This window comes from Argentina silus (genome assembly GCF_951799395.1).
Source record: "Argentina silus genome assembly, chromosome: 2".
Lineage (NCBI taxonomy): Eukaryota > Metazoa > Chordata > Actinopteri > Argentiniformes > Argentinidae > Argentina > Argentina silus.
Window position 1 is genome coordinate 9,797,857 of NC_139656.1, and position 22,353 is coordinate 9,820,209.

Consider the following 22,353-nt stretch of genomic DNA (forward strand, 5'->3'; position numbering starts at 1 on the left):
TTCACTTCCTCGTTGCAGGAGGAGGTACTCCTCCCCATGGGTGGAGATTACACCTGCCACAGCAAGGAAGTCGAGGAGCTATGAGAGTTATTCACCTGTCACCTCCCCTTAATTCCCAAATACATTCTATTCACACACAGCAAGAGTGTGTCAGTGGTACCCCCTGAACTAGAGGCTGTCATACTCTCCTGATAAGACCCATCGCCCCAACCTCTCATGTTTTAGATAGCAATTTGCACAGCACTGCAGATCATCATACATACAAACATCATATAATTACAGTTCAGTGAGTGTGATGTGATTAGTTCTAGAGATAGTGTTACTTTTACAGTATATTTACACAAACCAAAACCTTCTTCATAAAAAACAAAAACACAATACATAAAATAATGCATTTTAAATTAAAAAGAAGCAACTGTATGAATCAAAGTTGACAAATAAAAACATTAAAACTGCTTAAATACAGAACTAAAATTCTGTCATCTAGGCAGAAATCTGGAATGGGGGACTAAATCAATGAAGCTCGACCAGTTCCATGTAGTGTAATGTAGAGTTGTACAGATGGCAGAACCATGCCAGTGTACAGTATGCTGATGTGGTACAATAAGTCCAGTGAAGGACAGAGGTAACCTGTGAGACTTACAGTATGAGTCTGGCTCACACACATACACACCTAGAGCTTATGGCAGAGCTGTGTGTGACAAGTCAATACTAGGGACAAGGCACAAGAGCAGTGATGTCAACCACGGACACAGACACACCCCCCTTCCAGCCATCAGGGCTGTGGAGAGCTGCTGAGGGGTCTGGAGGAACCAGACTATGGTGATGACTGAGTGGACATGGGACCAGCATGGAGCACTGAATTAGTTTAGTGGAGGTTCAGCCTAAACCTGATTTAGCATTGTCATTCTTTCCCATGCTTACTTCCTCCATACTACTGTAACACATACTGTATTACTTCCTCCATACTACTGTAATACATACTATGTGTAGTGATGAATCCTTCATTTAGCATTCCAAGTAATGGTACACAAACCACTAAGAACTTCATATTGACCAGTAGGAGTCAAGGTTAATTAAGATGCTGGGATCCTAGAATTTAAATTAAGGATTAAACTACAGAGACCTTTACTGTAGGTTTGATTCTTAAATACCAAAGATGATTCATTAAGCCCAGTATAGCTGCTGCTGTACTGCTAATAAGGAATGTGTGTTGGGGGAAGGGATGTTCTGGGGTCAGATGGGTTGGGGGGTCTGGTGGCAGTCAAACACAATCAGATGAGATTGCTCAGTGAACCTCACATTTCACCCCCCTCCATTCTCCAAAACACAGAGTGCCTATTCTAGGACTCGGGGGCAGGGTTTCTTTGTCAGCCAAGCAAAGAAACAATAATCCACCAATCACAAGATGTGAAGGCTTCACCTCCCCCTTATCTTCACCCAACCCTGTCTGCCTCAGCCCAAGCTGGATATTTCAAATGGTCAACTGTCGAAAAACAAATGGATGACCTAATTGCTATCAGGGCTGACAAATATGACATTACATCAGCCACGTCCCATCTCCACTTTAGAGTACAAGCAGAAGTCCCTTTGTTAAAACACATCCTTATTTTCTAACTTGTTAAAAAGCAAAGCCGATAGAAGTGTCTGTCTTTTTAAAGTAGTTGGAAAAACATTATTTACGGAAGTTAACTGTTAAAAGATAAAATCATGTCTACTCATAGGGTGGGCATTTCTTCAAAAGACAGTAGAGTTGAACTGTACATTTCCCACACCCAGAAACAAACACATGTACAGCTGTAATTCTGTACATGTCATTGGCCAATCAGGGCCTGTATCTGCTCTGAACACATGTCTATGGACAGGGCCAGCTAGATCAAAAAGCATCATGCATTTAACTATGTACAATAGAACCTGGGAATTTACCATTAAAATGTGTCCACCCTAGAATTTCTTTTTTTTTTTTTTTTTCTGTCAGAAAGTTCAGGAAGTAAAATTCATAAAAGTATTTGTTACTTCAGTAAAAAGTTTGTCTGATCTGATGTGGTTGATGTGCATCTCTTTTCTTGTCAGTACCACACAGACAGACCTCCATAGAGGGAGTGGGGCTCCCAGTTGCAAGTGGTGGAGTAGAGAGAGTCAGGCTGACCAGCCCAGCCCCCACACCTCCCCTCTGGCCAGAGTTCCCCGGTCCCTGCCCTCAGGGGGGGGTGGGGTGCGGTGGGGCAGGGGGCCGCTAGACGATGGAGCCGTCCCTGTTCTGGGCGGGGATCATGACTGGGATGGCACCCATGCGGCTGAGGTTGGGGCCGGCCATCTTGCTGGCCACAGGTGGGGGCAGAGGGGCGTGACTGGGGGGCCTATCGTAATCCTCGTTGGAGGGGATCTTGTCATACTGGGGCTTGAGGGCGTACTCGTGCAGGTTGGAGGGCGACATGGAGCCCAGGGAGGAGCGCTGGCTGCCCACACTGGTGAAGCTGCGTGCTGTCGACACACGGCTCTTAGGGGGGGGAACGTCCTCCCTGAGAGAGAGAGAGAGAGAGTTGTTAGACAGACATGTTAGACAGACTTTTCCACTCACTTTCATATTCTCTTGAGGTTTGACCCAGGTGTCCCGTCAAAGGGACAGAGAGAGAAAGTAAAAGCTACAGATATATTTTGTGAGAGAAGGCGAGAGAGAGAGAGAGAGAGAGACAGACACACAGGCAACTGGGCAGTGCTGTTGTAGCCTAGCAATGCCAGTCTGGTCATCCACAGTCAGAATTCCCAGCAGAGGTAACTGAGCAACCTTCACACCAATACCCCAGACACAAAATTAACAAGTAATAAGTAGCAGCAATCCAGTAAAGAGCTCAATCAAACTGAGCCTGAGGGACGAGCAGCTGTGTGTGTGCACACGCTGCCGATACTGTCTGTGTGTGTGTGTGTGTGTGTAATACTGTAATTGTGTGTGTGTGTGTGTATACACACTCACCAAACACTTTATTAGAAACACTATACTAATACTGCATAGGGCCTCCCTTTGCTCTCAAAACAGCCTCAATTCTTCGTGGCATGGGGGCGCTCAGTGGCGTAGCACACTAAGGCGCATATCATATCATCCCTGGTTCGATTCCAGCCATCGACATATCCTGCATGTCATCCCTCCTCTCTCTCACCCATCCTTCCTGTCAATCTCTACTATCTCTATCCCAATAGAGCAGAAATGCCCTAAAATATATATATATATATAAAAAATAATAATAATAATTCTTTGTGGCATTGATTCCACAAGATGTCGGAAACATTCCTTTGCGATTCTGGTCCATGTTGACATGATTGCATCACGCAATTCCTGCAGATTTTTCAGGTGCACTTTCAAGCTGTGAATCTCCCGTTCTACCACATCCCAAAGATGTTCTATTGGATTCAGGTCCGGTGACTGGGAAGGCCACTGAAGAACACTGAACTCATTATCATGTTCATGAAACCAGTTTGAGAGGACATTTGCTTTGTGACATGGAGCATTATCATGCTGGAAGTAGCCATTAGAAGATGGGTAAATTGTGGCCATGAAGGGATGCACATGGTCAGCAACAATACTCAAATAGGCTGTGGCATTCAAGCGATGATTGATTGGTATTAACGGGCCCAAAGTGTGCCAAGAAAACAGTCCCCACATCATTACACCATGAGAAGGTGTACAGGTGTTCCTAATAAAGTGTTCTGTGAGTGTATATGTACTGTAATTGTGTGTGTGTATACTGTAATTATGTGTGTGCGCACGTGTGTGTGTGTGTGTGTGTGTGACAGGGCTAGGGCACCCAGAGCAGTGCTCATTGGGTTAATCCTCTTTGTCCCAGAGTGAGTGGAGCTCTGTTGTGCTCCCAGACAGACACAGTGTCCAGGCCAGCAGGCTCCGAGCGGAGAAGCCCTGTGCTGGAATGCTGTGACCAGGGGGGACTGAGGGGGGTTATGGGGGGCTGGGCACGGACAGACACAGGATCCACAGAGCAAACAAAGCTCCCAAACTGATTACCACAGCCGTTTATTTGAGCAAAGGGGAAAAAGAGGAAACGCTGATGGGGCGACAACCATTTTCCTGGTTTGTGAGTGTGTGTGTGTGTGTGTGTGGGCAGGGGGAAGCTGCAGTACAGTCACCATGACACGTAGCCACTGGCATTCTTTTTTTTTGGGGGGGGGGTTAAATATTTGTTCAGAATGACTGGTGGGAGAGAACACAAATCAGGGTGCGTCCTGTTACTGTTACTGTGCAATGAGGGAGCCTCCTGGAACCTGTCCATACCTGATCTCGTAGGAGATCTCCTTCTCATACTTCTTTCTGTGGCGGGCACGGCAGCAGCAGAACAGGATGATGGCGATGATGATGAGGGCCAGGAGCACGGCGATGATGGCCCCTGCGATTATGCCAGCTGTGTTGGGGGCTAGGGGGCACAGGGAGAGAGAATAGATCAAAGATCATACACACTTTGTGAAGGAAAATACCCATCAGATCTACCATTAATACCATTAAGATCAACAAGGTTACACACAGCTTGTTTACTTGTGCTGGACCAGTGGGTGGGTGAGTGATAGTGGGCTAGGATGAGAGCAGAGTGCTGATTGGCACAGGGACATAATGAGGGTGGGACTCACGTGGGGTTATGCTGAGCTCTAGGATACACTCCTCCATGCCCACGCGGTTCTTGACCGTGCAGCGGTAGGTGCCTGACGCGCTGACTGATGCATTTTTCACATTCATGGTGCCTCCCATGGGGTCTGAAGAGAGGATGTGAATCACATTCAAGAATGTTTCGGAACCCTCTAGAACATTCCAGACCGTTACTAGAACTGTGTGCAGTGTTTCTGTTTGAAAACATTCACTCCTTGTTGGAGATAACAAATATAAATGACCCTGGGCAACAAACTGGCTTGGATAGCGTTTGCATACCTCTGTGCATGTGTTTTTTTTTTATGTATGTATGCGTTTGTGTGTGTGTGTGTGTGTGTGTGTGTATTACCTAGCACAGCGGAGGCTGGCAGCAGCTTGTTGTTGCTGGTCATCTCCCAGGTGTACTGCAGGGGGTTGGTGCCCTCGGAGGACATGCACCTCAGCACCACATCCTTGCCCTCCTGTGTGGGGCCCTCAGCATGGCACCTGGGCTTGGACGGCCTCACTGTGAACAGAGGGAGAGGGGGATGGGGGGAGAGAGGAACAGAGAACATTAGATATGGCAGGTGGAGAAATTGGCTGGAAGCTACACACCCTTTCTGATTGTTTCCATTGCACACCCCCTGGGCATGGTATGTGTGTGTGTGTGTGTGTGTGTGTAGCTCTGGCGTTGATTTCCCCTCACTCATAGCAGCAGTTATCAGCATAATGAGAGCAGTAATCAGGGTAATTGATACAGCTGCTGTCATTACAGGTGCTGTCACTCAAGATAATGAAGATCAGAGAGAAGGAGCGTTATCTCACACACACACACACACACACACACACACACAGGCACACACACACACAGGCACACACACACACACAGGATTGGGGCTAAGAGGGGAGCAGAGCGCAGGGCCCCATGTGCAAGTCAAACGTGCGCAAACAGACTCCCGTCTGTTGGCAGGAGATGAGATGGGAATTCAAAAGCAAACAAAGCTCCAAATTAAAACCAGGCCGGATCCACTGGAAGGCAAGGCAAGGACAGACAAACTGGCTGTGCACTGTGGGGAGGGGAGAGGGGTTAAGGTTGAGATGGAGGGGAAGTAGGGGGTATGGGGGAGGCGTGGTCTGAATGAATCCATCTGTATGAAGCTGGTATCCCTAGATTCAACACCATACGCGTGGATGTGAGCACTGACATCATAGTTCGGTAATGGCTGCTGTAACAACAAACCCCTGGCGCGGAGCAGGGTGGGCAGATCTGGGCCAGGGGCTTAGCAGGCAGAACCATGTGGATTAACACCAGACAGCCCTGTCCTGTGGGAGCGCTCACAGTCATCTAATAGGCACGGGTTAGGACTGACAGAGAGAGAGAGAGAGAGAGAAATTAAATGAACGGTGATGGACGGATGACAGGGGCCAAGGCTGCTCAGTCTCCTGACTAGGGGCTTGATCTCTGCTACACACACACACAGTGAATGTCATACAGCTATTCCATTTAAATTCACCTTAAAGGCCAAAGTCAGCTGGACAATTAAAGAGCTTTGACATGTAGCCTTTCATGTTAGAGATAAAGAGAGGGGTTTGATCTGCATTTGATATGTATTTGTGTGATATGAAAGTGAGGTCAGATAAGAAGGAGAGTGTCCTAGAGAGGGATGGAGAGGGACAGTGAGGCTGTGGCGCAGACATAAAAGACATGAGTTGTGCAGGGCTAAACTGAGGTAAAGAAAGGGGGAGAGTGATATATTGTGGTAGACCACAGCTGGTATAGGTATCTATAATGTGAATAAGGGTATGCTTGTTGGAACTTGGGTAAGGTAGATGGAGTGAAAGTGATTGGCTGTTGAAGGCTGTTGAGAGGTCTATAGGCAGACGTGGTGATTGGTTGTGAGAGGTGCTGACATGCCTGTTTGCTGTGCTGTAAAGACTGCAGGTGTGCTCTCTCCTCCTGTAACCTTCAGTGTCCATCTTCATACAGATACACAGGCCCCCTTCCTGCACTTACACGTGCCTCTATGGGTGTGTGTGTGTGTGCGTGTGTATATAACAGTGTGTGTGTGTGTGTCCTTTCGTGCCCATGTTCTTGGGAGTATTTACATTCTGACAAGATCAACCTGAAGGGAAAGTGCAGAGCAGGCAAGATGTCTTCCCCTCTCCTTGTCACTGGGCTCCACTAGAATAGCTCTGCCCCTGAGGTCAATGGCTACTGGCCCGTCAGTCCCAGCAGCCCCAAGCCATTATAGACACTATATCACCAGCTCTGCCAGAGTAACTAAGAGGAAAAGCGTCTCCAAGGACTCCATGACGCCATCTAGCTACGTCTGGCCATTCTCTCCAGTCAGTTAGACCTCCTCCCTTTGGTTCTACTAATCCTTGGACATGACGTAACCTGTTCATCTCCCTCATACACCTGAAAGAAAGGCTTACACTAGTGGTAGACAGGAATGCTGAGAAACCAGTTAGAAGTCTTCCTGGTTAGGCACCTTAACACCCCTGGATCATTTCCAACACCTTTTTCTCAAGAGTAAGGTCATGTTCAAGTGATGCTGCAGGATCATTTGTATAATTTTTGCCAGTAGTTATGCAATTGAGTGCTTGTGGGCCAAAATGGGTCCCCGACGCATAGCTGCAGTGTGCATGTGGATTCCATGCAGCCCAATGCCATGGGCACTCTACTACTGAAAGTGAAGGTTCATACTCCTGCTACTTGAAAAGTTGGCACTGGTAAACTAGGGATTCCATGGCTGAATGAGGTAAAACAGTTAATCAATTGATAGATTATATTTGTACAAACTATACTAACCAACTATCTGGATTGACCATCCAGATGCAAAACAAGAGGTTTACAAAATACAGCAATAGTTGCGATATAGCTTCTCTTCAACCATAAAAAAACAATTTCCTAATAATGTTCTGATCCAAGAAAAGCATCGACTATAACTTCATCAGTGCAAGGTTTTTCCCACACTGTTTGACCATGACCGCCAGCTTTTCATATGTAAATATGCTGGCTGGTAGTGTGACTGGGTCTGTATCAGGAAATAAGTGAACATACGAGTACAAGTGTTTACCCAGGGAGTGATTCAACTGGTTATGGCAACACTGTATCTGCTCACATATCCTGTCACATGATAGCAAAGATGAGTGGTTTCTGTAGCATAAAGGCCGAGGTCAAAATAGGACTTCAAGCACTGAATCTTGCAGGGCTTTCTAAGTCTATATGCACACCCATTTGTTTGGGGCATTTGCTGTAATGAACTATTTATTATCCTATACAAAACACAAATATTTGTGCTCTTGAATCTACAGACTGAATAGGATTATATACATCTAAGGAATGAAGCTCTACTCCTCCTAGGAAGTTAAGCATACCACCACATAATTCTAAATAGCATTACGTATAAACAGTTAGCCAGTCACAGTAGATTTAGATTGAGTGGTGGCGTGGGGGGTGACTCACCCATGACGGTTAGTAGCATCTTCCTGCTGCGGATGCCAGGGGCCTTCTTCACCTTGCACTGGTACGTGCCCGTGTCTGTGGATTTGAGCCCCGTCAGGTTGATGGAGGCGTCGCCATCTTTGGGGTCGGCAGTGTTGAAGTGGGCACGGCCTTTCACTGCAGGGTAGTAGTCCACATACGCCCTGTCGCCAGAATACAGGATCACCTGGGGATGGAAAGAGAGGTGGAGGGAGGGAGAAAATGGACACATTAAGAGTGACATCTGTGTAGAAGAGTGTGCTACAACTTCTAGAAAAACAAGATGAAGAAGTCTGGAAATAACCCAAGCCTACTAGTAATTACTGAATTACTGAGAGAAGAGGTAGATAATCTCCTAACTCCTAATACACTGAGTCCAATCCCCCCCCCCCCCACCCCACCCCACCCCCCTCTGTTCACTAAAACAACACAGAGAGAGAGAGTTTTACTCTCATCTCCCTAACGTCCTTCACTGCCTGTCTGGCTGTTTTTGCCCTTTCCCTGCTGCAGAGGTATGGAGTGGAACAAACAAAGCCCTACTGTTGAGTCAAATCAACACCTGCTGTGTCAACAGAGAGCTATGCCCCGGGCTGCGCAGCCCCCCTGCAGTACCCCACCCCCACTAGCCCCCACCCCCCTGTCTGTCTCGCCGGCTCCGCACCAACCCCGGCTCCAAGGAGACGCTAGGAGGTAAAGTCAAGTTGTAGCCAACAGCGAGCGGCACAGGAGCACGAGAGAGAACACACAACACAACAAGATTCAAGACTCTTTATTTGTCACATGCATACAAGTATACAGTGAAATGCAAAAGTGACAGTGCCACAGAGTAGTGCAACAATAAGTTTTTAAAATAGAATAAAATAAAATAAAATAGAAGTACTAAAAAATATAAACAGTATGAACAATATAAACAGTATAAGCAGCGGTGAAGCAATGTACGCAATGGAATGGCAATATACAATGGCAATGACAGGTTGACAGTACAGATAATTACAGTGGAGGATGAGTCTGCAATGGATGATTGTGTGTGTGCATATGTGTTATGATGTCAATGAGTGTGAGAGTGACTTGAGGGGGGCACTGGTGGGGTCATCGTTGATTCTGATGGCATGGGGAAGAAACTCAGTCATAGTCTCTCTGTTCTTGCTGCATGACAGAGAAGGCGTTTGCCTGACCGCAGCAGCTGGAACAGTCAGTTTTTTGGGTAGTGAGGGTCCTACACCTCCTGGTCAATGTCAAGAAGGGGGAAGTGAGGGCCACAAGACTGTTCTTCACCAACATAGGCATACTAGGCTACTCCATCTCCATGGAGATTGTCAGGGCTCTGTGCCGTGATCACCATCAGACACACACGCACTGACATCCCAGGGTGGAAGAGAGGAGAGGAAAAGCGGAACATGGTGAGAAGAGCAGCATCCTAATGAAGCAGCATCCTAATGAAGCAGCAGGCTCAGAGAAACCAGAGAGAGAAACGGAGGGTTGGTGGGCTGTGAGTGAGAGTAAATCTGCTGTCTGCTCAGCAGCCAGAGCTGCGTACATCTTGTACATATTAGCCACATAACATGTCATGTATTCCACCTTCTCTCCCGGGAGAGGAACATATCCCTCAAACTTTCAGTGGGATCAGAGCATCGGCAGTAATAACAAGGAGATGAGATTGTGGAGGGGAGGAAATTAAATGGCCCCAGGGAGAGACAGACAAGAACTCTTTCACACACAGACACACACACAGTCTACACTGCTGCTGGGCTGTGCTGTGTTTGTGCTGTCTCGTGGGGGGTGTGCAAAAAGATAATTTCCCCTTGGGGATCAATAAAGTATACACTATTATTATTATTATTATTATTATTATTATTAATAACACATCCCTGTGTTCTGTTTCCTAACAGGTAGACATTATGTAATCAATCTGGACTGAAATGTTATTGGACTTGTAAGAGACCTTTATCGTACCTGCAGTAGCAGCAGGAGTGAGACAGGCAGAGGAGAAGGGCCAGGCCGCTTATATGAGGACATTTAAAGATGAGGTCATCGTCATTGACACCCTGCATGGATAGGGGAGGGGCTCATTTGTGAGGCAAAGCAGAGTTGTGTCACCTGTGTACACTCCAAACCCCGCCAGGCTACGGTGACAGGGTGGCTGTGTCTTTGTTTCAGGCAGGCTTTTATCCCGAGCCTCAACAGACTGTTCCAGAAGAATGCCTGGCCATACTCTAAATTGATTCTCAAGGTTAAAACAGAACCACTACATGAGAACTGAATAAGTACCGTTTATCACTACTGCCTTGAGTGAATGCCTAACCCTAACTGTATGGTTCTCGTAAATCCATCCCAGCATCATCAAATGGACAGGTTTTTGATTCTAAAACAAATTAGGTTTTCAACTAAAGCCTCACCATTTCCATATCAGAATGTCTTTGATAAACATTTAGCTTAAGTGCTTTGTTCAAGGGTACAACAGAAGCAATCACAACACAGACTTTGAAACGCCAACCTGCCCATTCTCCCTGCTAGCCTAGAGAGTCATTCATTCATAGAGCTCACGTTTGGTTACAATTGTCATCACTATTATACCCTCAGAGATGAGAGCCAGTCTGTACCTCAGAGATGAGAGCCAAATGCAAATGACTGCTACTGTAGGCATGCATGGCATCTCTTCTCATTTCAGACCAACACAGAGTAACACATTGGCTGTGCTCCCCTGGCCACCAGAAGCCTGATATGTAGGCTATGCCAAATGAAAGCACCATGATCACTACATCTAGAATGCTGTGTATTGTTTTGGGCTCCTTCGGAAATACACAAATAGCATAGCTGGACAAGTAGTTAAGAGATTTGTAGTTTCTCTATTATCATTGGGGTTGTCTGTTAGAAAATGACATTCAAGCCTGTAAGTTTGCTTTGCCAAACTAGGTGATCATAACCACGACTACCAAATAAATTAGGGCTGCAACTAACGATTATTTTGTTATCGATTAACCTGTAGATTATTTGATCAATTAATCGATTAGTCTAAAGGATTAATTTGCCGACAAAAAACATGCTTTTGAATGGAATGATATTCATACACACATTTTCCAAATGCATTAAAGTGTGGGTGGTTGTAATGCCACATACTTTATTTTATATTGAAATTATACCTATTGATAATATGATACAGTTAATCATGACACAACCATTTGATTAATGCCTGTAAATGCTGGAGTGTGGATGTCTACAATACAGGTAAGGGGGGGGGGGGGGGTAGCGTTAGTAATAAAGTGTTGTATTTTGAATTGGTAGGGAGGGCAGGAGACTGTGATGAAAGACAGAACAGAACAAGTGATATGTTGTTCAACTAAAAGGCATTGCAATTTATAAAAATAATAATTAACGACTCTTTGCAGCCATAAAATACCACAAATGCCAACAGTGAGTGTAACCCTCTGGGTGCAAACTAGTTGTCCTCAATGGACTATTTGCCTTGTGCTTGGTCACCTCATGGCCTCTGATCTGAGATTCAGTATCAGTTATGACCTCTAGGGTATCAGTTCTCAGAAAGAAGAGGGTGTTCTGTGGGCTAAAGCATGAGACCAGTCCAGGCTGCCAGTACACAGCAGCCCCTGCCCTGCCATTGCTGCCTAATCCAACTGGGCACTGTCACATACACTGGATTTAACACGCAAGTAATTATTGATAATACACTCTGCACATTACATCATCCAATCAGGTCTCGGGGGGGCTGTGTGAGAGTGTCCATGCACTTAGACTCTCTCTGATAGGTCAATGAGAATATACCCGCTCACAGGAAGACGCTTGGGCGTTTTTTTTTTTTTTAAATCATTTGATGACATTAGGCTCTTGCAAATGTGTTGCGACGGTTTAGAGCGCAGCGTCAAAACTAAAATAATGAGCTATGAAACTGGATTAGAGTCTGGAACATTTAAAACATGTCCACAACTGAATGTAGGGAAGAGGAGGCCACAAAGGAAAACCTCCCACACTGGATTCACTGGATAATCTACATTCCCTCTGGCATCGTTTCCTTAACCACAAAAATGCACAAAAAACCTTAGAAGAACAATGACTGCTCTATGATAATAACCGTTTTTCATATAAAGGAAAAAAAAGGCAAATGAGCCACTTCAACCCCCACTCTTCCCAATTAATCCTCTGTGGTTCTAAATAAAATGAAATGAAGTAGGTCAAAAACAAATAGGCCTCTTTAGGCACTGCTCCCCAGTTTAGCAGAGACAATGGATAGATGGAGAGAGAGTGCAGGGGCTGGGCTGGGCTGGAGCCCTGGCTAGGCTGGGCTAGGACAGGACAGGACAGGACAGGACAGGGCTGGGTGTAATGGAGTGGGTGGGAGGGAGGGAGGGAGGAAAGAAAGAGAGGGAGAGACGGCTAACGATGGGCTCCTGACCCACTTCTGGCCACGGCCAAAAACCCAGGCCCTGAGGACGGAGAGAAAGGGATGCAGAGGCATCGTCAGCGGAGGAGTGGAGAGCCACAGGAAATGTCCCTGACACTGGGAGCCATGGGGAGTCTCTTCATATTTAATGCCCCTGGGGCCTCTGAGAGGCTATGCTTTCTGTCCACCATGTTGAGTTCCTCCCAGCAGCCCTCGGGACCCCATGGCTCAGGCTATAGAGGGATAACACTGTCTGTACAAAGAGAGCTGGTAGGGTTCCCACAGCGAGGCTGTGTGTTCATTCCACTCAATACAGACACATGCAGAGAGCAGGTGGGTGAGGTTACGAGAGCCGACACCCTTCGTCACGTACACATGAACATGCAAGCACACATACACAACACAACACACACTTTCACATAGCCCCTATAAGTAAACTCAGAAAAAAAAACATATCAACTTACACATCTCTGACACAGGGCCGGATCATGGTCCTGTGAGGCCCCTGGGCACATGTCTTTTAGAGGCCCCCTCCCCAGCTTTCCTATATTGGTGTCTTTCTTGCCTTCCTCCTCACAAAATCATCCACTAGATCGTCAAAATCTAGCTGTCTGACAAGGTCTAACTCGATTGACATGAGTGACAATGAGCTGAGACGTGTTTGGCACCTGCTACTCCGCAGCTCATTTTTTATTCTGCCTAAAAGGGAAAATGTCCTCACGGCAGATTAAGTGCCTGCAACGTCTCAAGCAATTTAGTTGGCCACTTCTCACCCTCAGAGTCAGACATGAAAGACTTGAACTGGATGAGTTTGTACACAAATTTTATGTCCAGGTCTGATGGATATGCAGAGGAGAGTGCATTTACCTTTTCCACTATGACATCACTGTTAGACACCTGATCTGACATAAACAGAACTCCAAAGAGACTGGTCAAACGCTTGTAAGCATCCAAGCGATGTTCAAGGCATGCTTATCAATGACCACATAAAATGTTTCTATTTTGAACTTCTCCCTCTCCTCAAATGTCACACCTGGCTCTGAGCTCTTATCTGCAAATGTTTTGCGCTTTCTCTTTCGCTGAAGATCGTGCTTATATGACTGAGAGACACCTGTCACATTTAAGGCTGCCCTTTTAAATGCTTTAAACTGGTCTCGCTATCCACCACAAAATCCCTCAATGAAGGCAAAAGCTGTGCTGCTACAGAGATGTCTTTTGTCTTATGTCAATGTCTTTTCTGTAGGTGCATGCTTGTAGCGTGGAACCGGTCAAGTATGACGTCCCAGAAATGTGCCATGAACGCCATCTCTAAGGTGTCCAATTTAGCACATAGTCCAGCGGCCTCAATTCAAGTATCTCTTTTCTCATTATCATCATTGCACATACCACCGAAGGCCTCTCTAATGTGGGTGTAATTTCTCCACAGTGCCTTGGTTGACTCTGCCCAAGCACTCCACTGAGTACTGGACAGTGATTTTAATGTCAGTCTGACATCTGTCTCCCGAAAGACTTTCCCCCATCTGTGTGTGGATGAAGAGCAAAGTGTGTACAGTGACTGCAACATGTTAAAAAACTCGTCAGCCTCTGGGCTACTGCCGTCTAAGATGTTAACACCAACTATGTTAAGTGAATGCGCTGCGCAAGGCACATACTCTCAGAGGTTTTTTTTGTTTCAGGTGGGCCTGTAGCCCATTGCATTTTCCTGACATGTTGCTTGCATTGTCATATGACTGACCTCTACAGTTTGAGAGGTCCAACCCAAGGCCCTCCACCATCAAAGTCACACAGTCTGCTAAACTTTTACCAGTGTGGCTCTCAATTGGCTCAAAGCCCAGAAATCGCTCCACCACATTCCCACTGCTGTTAACAAACCGGAATATGAACGTCAATTGGTCCACATGTGACAGGTCTGGGGTGGAATCAACATTTATTGAAAAATATTTGGCATCCCGAATGTCATCTCCTATTGTTTGCAGAGTTTTCTAACCCATTAGCTCAATGAGTTCCTCACATATTGTCGATGACAAATAGGACACTGTGCCTCTTCCTTTTCCGCCAAACTTTTTAATATGTTCAGCTAAGAATGGGTCAAATTGTGATAGCAATTCTGGGATGCCAAGGAAATTACTGCTATGGGTTGACCCAAACCGTTCATCATCTCCCCTAAATACAAGTCCTCTTTCAACCAAGAACTTGATCACTGCTATAAACTCCTTTCAAAATTTACTTTCCATCAAGTTGCTGCATGAAACCGCTAGCTAATAAGCTCTCAATGAGATATTTATTCCCACAGCCACAGCATCCCATGTTTTGAACTAATAGATAGATAGATAGATAGTAGTTTTGAACTAATAGCACTAATAGTTAGCTAGCTAGTAGCTTTGATTTAAGCATCATGAGTATGGCTGTTTTAACATTTATTCAACCCACTTTTATCTTACACCCCTTTCACAGATGACCCGCGAAAAAATAAAAAAGCCAGCTAACTAACTAGTTAAGTTGTGTGCCACCTAACTAGTTAGACAGTTGAGTTTTAGGCCGATAGCTAGTTAACTAGTGCAGCTAATTTGGTTGTAAGGGCAGCTAGATCGGGAAAATGGGCAACTAGCTAAAAAAAAGGGATAGCTTGTTACGGTAAGTCAAATAACGAACGGCTTGCCATAATATGACGCCCTTCAAACTGGCCTGTTATGCAGAATGAACTGACTTGTTGGTGAATATTGTATCATGTCACAGCATATTGTAGCGGGCAACCAGTGGCTCAGTTGTACAGAAGCACTGTACTCTCCGAGAGGCTCTCGTTTTAAGCATGCACTGTATGTACCAAGGGGCCCAGGTGTTATGCTCAATGTATGCACTGAGGGGCCTGGGGGCCATAGTGGTCAACTCACGCTTTAAGCACAGAGGGGCCTCACATTGTAAGCGCTGCGGGGCCCAGGGGCCTTAGTGGTCAGATTATGCTTTAAGCCCCAGGGGCCTAGGGGCCCTAGTGGTCAGCTTACGTTTTAAACACCAAGGGGTCTGGGGGGCCCTCACATTGTAAGCGCGAGGGGTCTGGGGGGCCCTAGTGGTCAGCTCACATTTTAAACACCATGGAGCCTGGGGACCCTCACATAGTAAGTGCTGAGGGGTCTGGGGGGCCCTAGTGGTAAGCTCACGCTATAAGCACCCAGGGGTCTAGTGGTCAGCTTGAGCTGTGTGCACTGAGGGCCCTGGTGGTCAACTTCCTTCAGAAGTCTTGGCTCACGCACCGTGCGCGGCCTGTGGCTTGGAGGCCCCCTGGCCATCATCCAGCCTTGCTCTGACATAACGCCACGTACAGATAAATGCATGCAGGTTAAAGAGCTCTCCTGTACATGTGCCACACACATTCTAACCCATGTGGGATATTTTATAGAGCTTTAAAAACTTGCAACAAGTAAAACATTAACTGCTGTTTTTATAGCCAAGTTTAGTGGTTATGTGAGAGCTTTCCAGAACTACACACAGCAGACCAGACTGGGGAGGTTCTATGAAACTGGTTGCCAAAAGGAAAGAACAAAGCCTGACTACTTCATCTACTGATCAAATGACTCCGTTTTGGTAATCATTCTTAGAAATAGATTATTTACCGTAGGGTGTGTGTTATATATCACTTCTGACATAGGAAAAATAAAACACTGAATCATGTTGAGTACAGAGAAGTACAGAGAAGTCCCTTTTCATGGTTAGAGAACATCAAGCAGCACACAAGCACACACTCACCACTTTGTCCTCTTTCTGGTTGTCGGAGGCCAGCAGGCTCCACTCGATGTCCAGAGGGCCTGAGTCCTCGGGGGCCAGGGAGAACTGGCAGTCCAGCTTCACACTCTGCCCACTGGCCTTCTCTATGGACGTGGGCCCCGAGGATGTGATCTCCAGGCCATGGGCTACACCTGGCCACAGGAAGAGAGAGAGAGAGAGGAAGAGCATTAACATACTGTACAACACACAAACCACATCACATTCACATCATGAGCATAGCGACTACAAGGAACATATAACAGAACAAAATATCTAATCTGATATGCTTCTGTAGTTCACAAGATGTATGGAGGGGGAAATTTCATCAGCATTTGGTAGATAGGATTTAAATCTTCGAAACAGACCCTTGCCAGGGTAAATCTTTAGGAGGTAGAGGTGCTTCTTCAATAAAAGGCAGAAAACATTCCTGTGTAAAATATGAATCACACAGGCAAGAAAAACTCTAATAAAGCAGAATAGCTCAACGTTTTAAAAAAAGAGTGCAGCTTACTGTATCATCCAAGGAGTTATTCTTAGAATACATAAATATAATTTCCTGGTGACATCAACTGAGCTAAGATTCTCTACTCAATAACAGATTTAAGCCTCAACAAGGAACACAGTCCATAAAGAATGGAATTGTCACATGCTGCCGCTCCATCCAAAAATCCTATTGACAGTCAGTCACCTTCCAGGGGGGAAAAATTCAGCTTTTTTAAAACCATACCCTCAAAATGTGGAGTTGGTGTGTGCTGATATGTGGGTGTAAAAAAACCAAACCAAAACAGACTGATTGTACAAAATGCATACCACTGAGAAATGTCCTACACAAAACAACATTTTCACTACAGCCTTGTGTACGCACAAAACATGAAAATCCATGAGAACCACGATGAAACGATTTGATTGTCATTGAAACGAAATGAAAAATAATCCACACACACACACACACACACACACACACACACACACGAGAGGCCAGAGATGGGTTGAAACTGTATTCAGTAATCTAGAATGTACAAGGAGCTGGGTTTGGACTGGGGCCATGGGCAGCTCTCAGACACAGCATGAGTTACATCAAACGCACCCCTCTACTGCATGTTCTGCCAGCCCAAATGTTCAAAGTAATTTGTCCCCCCTGTGTGTAATCTGATGGTAGAGGCCAATCATGCTGGGGGGCCCTGGGCAGCTAAGCCCCCCCCCCCCCCCCCCCCCCCCCATCTCCTCAGAACATACAGAACTTTCTATACTCTCATTTGTCTCTACATAGTAGTTGTAGTATGTGTGGAACAAAGTTATTGGTTGCAGTTCAGACAAAGCCTCATTAGGGATGGAATAAATAAGAATGAAAACAACAAACGTGGGCAGGAGTGGAATTCTTTGAAACCACATCCTTTATAAGACGCACTATTGTGTTTAGGATTACTCCTCTGATGTGGAAGAGAACGTCATCAAGCACAATGGCCAACAGAAACTCCAAGAACCTGTTCCTCCGGTCATGGAGTGTGGCAAATAGGGTGTTCCTGGTAGCTGGTGGCCATCAGCTTGGCTCCACCTCCACACCGCACCTCCCTTTGGGCTGTGCCAGACAAACTGTAATGTAACACACCACGGACTGCCACAGCCCAGTTTCTGTTAGCTGGTAATAGTCACCTTTTGGCCCAAAAGAAATCAGTTTTTGGCCCAACAAAAAAACTGACCGGAACATGGACAGTCAGACCCAAACTCGAACGGAACTGTGAACAAAGACACCCGAAACCTGACTGGTCTGGCTGAAGCCCCGACCCGAGTGATAAAACATATGCTAACTTAGTGAGTATAAACCACGACTGACTGTAGTCTACATTTTGTGGAACAGACTTTCTCCCTATTGTGATAACATGAGCTCCGACGAGGTAACCTGATCATTTTTCATGTAGCCTACCTTTCTGCTCCAGCCTACCTCGAAAGAAGGCCTTCATTACAGAGGCGCTCTAAACTAATATTATGACACCTTGAAAGATTTAACGCAGTGGGCCACAGCGTGGACTCCAAGAGGTAACTTATGCGCGCACCTCTAACGTTGGAGTGAACGATTGAGTGTGGCATGATGAACCTATATAAACCTATATCAAATATTATGACGTGATGGTTTTTTAAATGTTTGTAAAAAGTCTATCAATTTGGTTACTGACAACTGTATATGCAACGCTTTTGAAGATGCAACGGGTAGGCGATGGTTTGCTTTTTAATCAAACATGTCATCTTGGTATAAGAACATCGTTTGACTTTATTTTATTACTTTACAGGCTAATTTCTATTATGTTTAGATTAATTACCATAATCTGAATTATATTTGGATCATTCTGAGCACCGTGGTGGACGCACCCAATGCATATGGATGTCTGGTAAATTTCTCAAATGTCCGGTAAATTAAAATGTTGTCGGTCATGTTGTGCGCCGGCAAACAGAAACCCTGCCACAGTTTCTGTCACACCCGCTACTGTAGAGACTAGGAACCCTCAGAGCGTTTCATATGGTCAAAGAACACAGTAACTAACAGCACAAGCCTCACTGCTGCTGCTGCTGCTGTCCAGTGAATCTGACAGACGCCCTTGTTGAGAGCCATTCAGTGCCCTGAGCAGAGGCATGTGAAATGGGACTAATAGAAACAAACTGAGATACATGTCTATCAAAGTCAAGGCTTAGAGAGAGCCTGACATCTACATCACAGCATTGTATCAATTCACCATGCGCTGATGAAAGCTGTGGCATAGCAGCTAAAATGCTAAATCACAATATAACATTCAGCTGGAACCGTTCAACAGGCATTGTTTCTCTGGCGTTTTATCCGGGGCACTGTCTTTCTATCTAATTGATGAGTCTAGGACCAAACTGACCTTGGGCTGCATTTCTCTTTATTACAGTTGATAGCGTGATCTCTCTCTCTCTCTTTATCTCTACCACACAATAGGAGAAAAGTGCTATTTCATGCTATCATCTAATCACATTGATGTCTCCTGTAAATCTGGTGTGCTTGTAACAAGGGTTTAGATGAGAACAGGGCTGCTATGAAAAAAAGAGATAGCTTAGTGTGTGTGATCTAAGGTTATTTCAACATTACGTCAACAACCTGGAATTTATGACCATCTCCCCAACGACTACCACGGTAAGATTCCCAGTGCTCAGAAAGTATACAGCACCCTCAAAAGTAAATAACTGAAAACTAGAGGTAGAAAACTCACATTTAAAAAATTTAAAAGCCTCCCAACCTGGGTCATGCCTATAGACACAAACATTGAAATAATGTTTCTAAGCTACTTTATCACTCTGCCTTTGATCCTGATGAACTTTCTCCTTTCGTAATGAAGGTAGTCAGAGGAAACCACTAACATCCTCCACACTATTACGCTACATATAAAACCACCCAGATGGCCATCCTTTTATGTACATCAAATTAATGTAATGGAAATATGAGCCCAGGAAAGACCATTTTAATCATTTTAATAAACAGGCAATAGAATACGAGGGAATTGTATCACTTCAGTGGAGGGAGGGGTGGGAGCATGAAAATGAGCTCTGGCAAAGATTATCTGCCAGATAAGCCCAGTGAAAACAATTGCTGAGAAGTAAACATGAAATAGAAAACAAGATATATTCAAATCCAAAAGGAATGAGTGTGGTGGAGGGATTACATCTTTTCACCCAACAATTAGTCATCACAATTAAGGACCACCAACCTCCTAACCAATGAGATGGAACCACTGTTCTATCACATGCTCAACTCCTGGGACATCATTTACACAAAATTAGTCGTCACTATAATCACCTCACAACACTCACTTAAAGCAGAATAACACAAGTGACCCTGCATAGAGTGACAAGCAGACAGGAGATTGCTAGTTACTGATTAAGACTAAATACACACGTACACACACAACTGTGGAAATAGCATTTATTCCACTCTGTTCAGTCTGAGCCACAGAGATAGTGCCCCATATAATCACTGGGTTATATAGGATGTCCTTCACTCTTTGTTTAGAGTGATGGCAGCAGGGCACAGGGGAAGGGCCCTGCGTAACGGCAAGTAGAGGGTGATAAGAGAACCTATTATTACGGTTCTTAGAAAAAGGGACAACTCTGAAGACAAACCTCCATACACACACACACACCCAATCTTGAGAACTGTGCTTGCATTAACTGCCTGCCTCCTGTTGTGATGAGTGTGAGTAAGTGAATGAGTGTGTGTGTGTGTGTGTGTCAAGAGGGGGAGGGGATGAATGGGAGCCGGTGCACTAGCTAATTAAAAAGTCTTCTAATGACTATTCATGCCTGCCTACATGTGACTGGCTCCTCTCTCCCCCACAGTGTCTGACACAGCACATCCCATTATGGTTACCTGGAGACCAGGCCTGTCCAAGGGGAATGTGGGGGTGTCAGAGGACCCCACCCCGTACCCCCCTCTCTCCCCCCACCCCTGATTGTGGAGTGCCAGTCCCCTGGGCCCCTGATTCTCCACAGTCTTGCTGATTGTAGACTCCCTTTGACGCCACACAATGGGGAGAGAATACCGTCTCCTGGCAACAGATCCTACAGAGAATGCTGCTAAGGCACTTGAGACACAGTGAGGGGAGGAAAGGGGGGAGGTGGATGGAGGGAGGGAGGGAGAGAGAGAGAGCAGATAATGACTGGGAGGAAGAGGGAGAGAGCAGGGGGTGGAAGAGTAGGGATTTGTGAAATGGGAAATGACATGTTGCTCAGAGGTTTAGAATCTTTGTAATAGGGCCAGTCACTATCTGGAATTCAGTGGTGGGCGGTGCCTCCTAAAAACAAGGCTAGAGCTCCATAAAGGCCTGGCTATTACAAATAGCCTACATAGAATGACAATGATTTCAGTTGTCTTTCAAATGTAACCAGGATGAATGTTAATTGTGAGGCAAGCGACAAGTCTATTTTTGAGCATAGAGCTGACATTTTCTGTGTCTATGCAGCTTCAATTGTAAGACAATAAATGCCAGTCATTTGCAATATGTTTGGAACATCCTAAATATCTTTAAAGCTGGGTAGAGATTACCATGTGGAGTGTAAATGTTTTCTTATCCGGTACAATTTTTCATGTGGCCGCTGTTCATTTGCATGTAATTCATTCGAGAGAAGTTTTACCAATGGAAGTGAGGTTAAGCAGTGAGTGCAGCAGTTGGAGTAACAGCATTAGTAGTAGACCAAGCAGACACACAGAGATAAACCTCTAAAGCCCAATGAGAGTCTGCTCTCTCCTGACCCTACTGTTAGACAAGCCAAAGACCCTCCCGACTGTTGGCTGGTGCCACAGCAGACCATAAGCCTCTTTCCCACCTGCCCTTCGACCCTAAAGAGCATCACTGCGTATGGAGACTGTGAAGGCAGGTCTTTCCAGGAGCAGAGCTGAGGCGGCAGCTATTTCTAGCTCACACGCCAGCAATGACAATGTAAACAAGTGAGGAGAGTAAAGAGCTTGTCAGAGTGAGTGCATGTGTGTGTGTCTGTGTTTTTACATTTGGAAAAGTTAAGAATATCTTAACCCGTCTCCATCTTATACAAGTCTCTCTATAAAAATGTAGAACATTTTTCTGTTCAAGAAAGACATGTGAGAATGACGATAAACAAGTAACTGTCTTTGACAGCGAGAAGGTTTGTTCATCCGGAAAGACAACAGAAAGTACTAGGCCTACTCACACTGTGACAGTGTACCACATATGAATTTTAATGAGGATGCATGGCTTTCCGCATCCAACTCTCAAAACGCTCAAAGTGGAAACAGTTTGGTCTTCCGTCTTTTAAGACATCTCAAAACACCATGGAAAAAGGCTTGAAAAGAAAGAGAGAGTTATTTTCAGGCCCCGACTGAGGAGGAGAGTCTTCCTCATCTGAGAAGAGCCCCTAGTGACAGGGCTTTTGAAGAGCGTGGCACATTTTCCTGGGTGGGTGACGCTGGTGGGATTAGCAGTCCTGGATCATCATTAGAAAATGGCAGTCTGGGGCCCCTGTAGCGAGCAAATTAAACAGTACTGATAACACTCTTCCCATTCATTAACATGCTCGAGGACCTCCGTGGCCATGTTG

At 45.5% G+C, this 22,353-nt stretch overlaps 1 protein-coding gene across 1 annotated transcript in view; it reads right to left on the reverse strand.

The window, feature by feature from the left end:
- Positions 1-312: 312 nt before the first annotated feature.
- cxadr (CXADR Ig-like cell adhesion molecule) overlaps positions 313-22,353 on the reverse strand; it is a 37,276-nt gene continuing 15,235 nt past the window's right edge. The window contains exons 2-7 of the mRNA XM_083693463.1: positions 16,255-16,424; positions 8,100-8,304; positions 5,001-5,156; positions 4,636-4,758; positions 4,286-4,424; positions 313-2,522 (exon numbers count right to left, since the gene is read on the reverse strand). Coding sequence (XP_083549589.1) covers positions 2,237-2,522; positions 4,286-4,424; positions 4,636-4,758; positions 5,001-5,156; positions 8,100-8,304; positions 16,255-16,424 — 1,079 coding nt within the window. The 3' untranslated portion in view covers positions 313-2,236. The remainder of the gene's footprint in view (positions 2,523-4,285; positions 4,425-4,635; positions 4,759-5,000; positions 5,157-8,099; positions 8,305-16,254; positions 16,425-22,353) is intronic.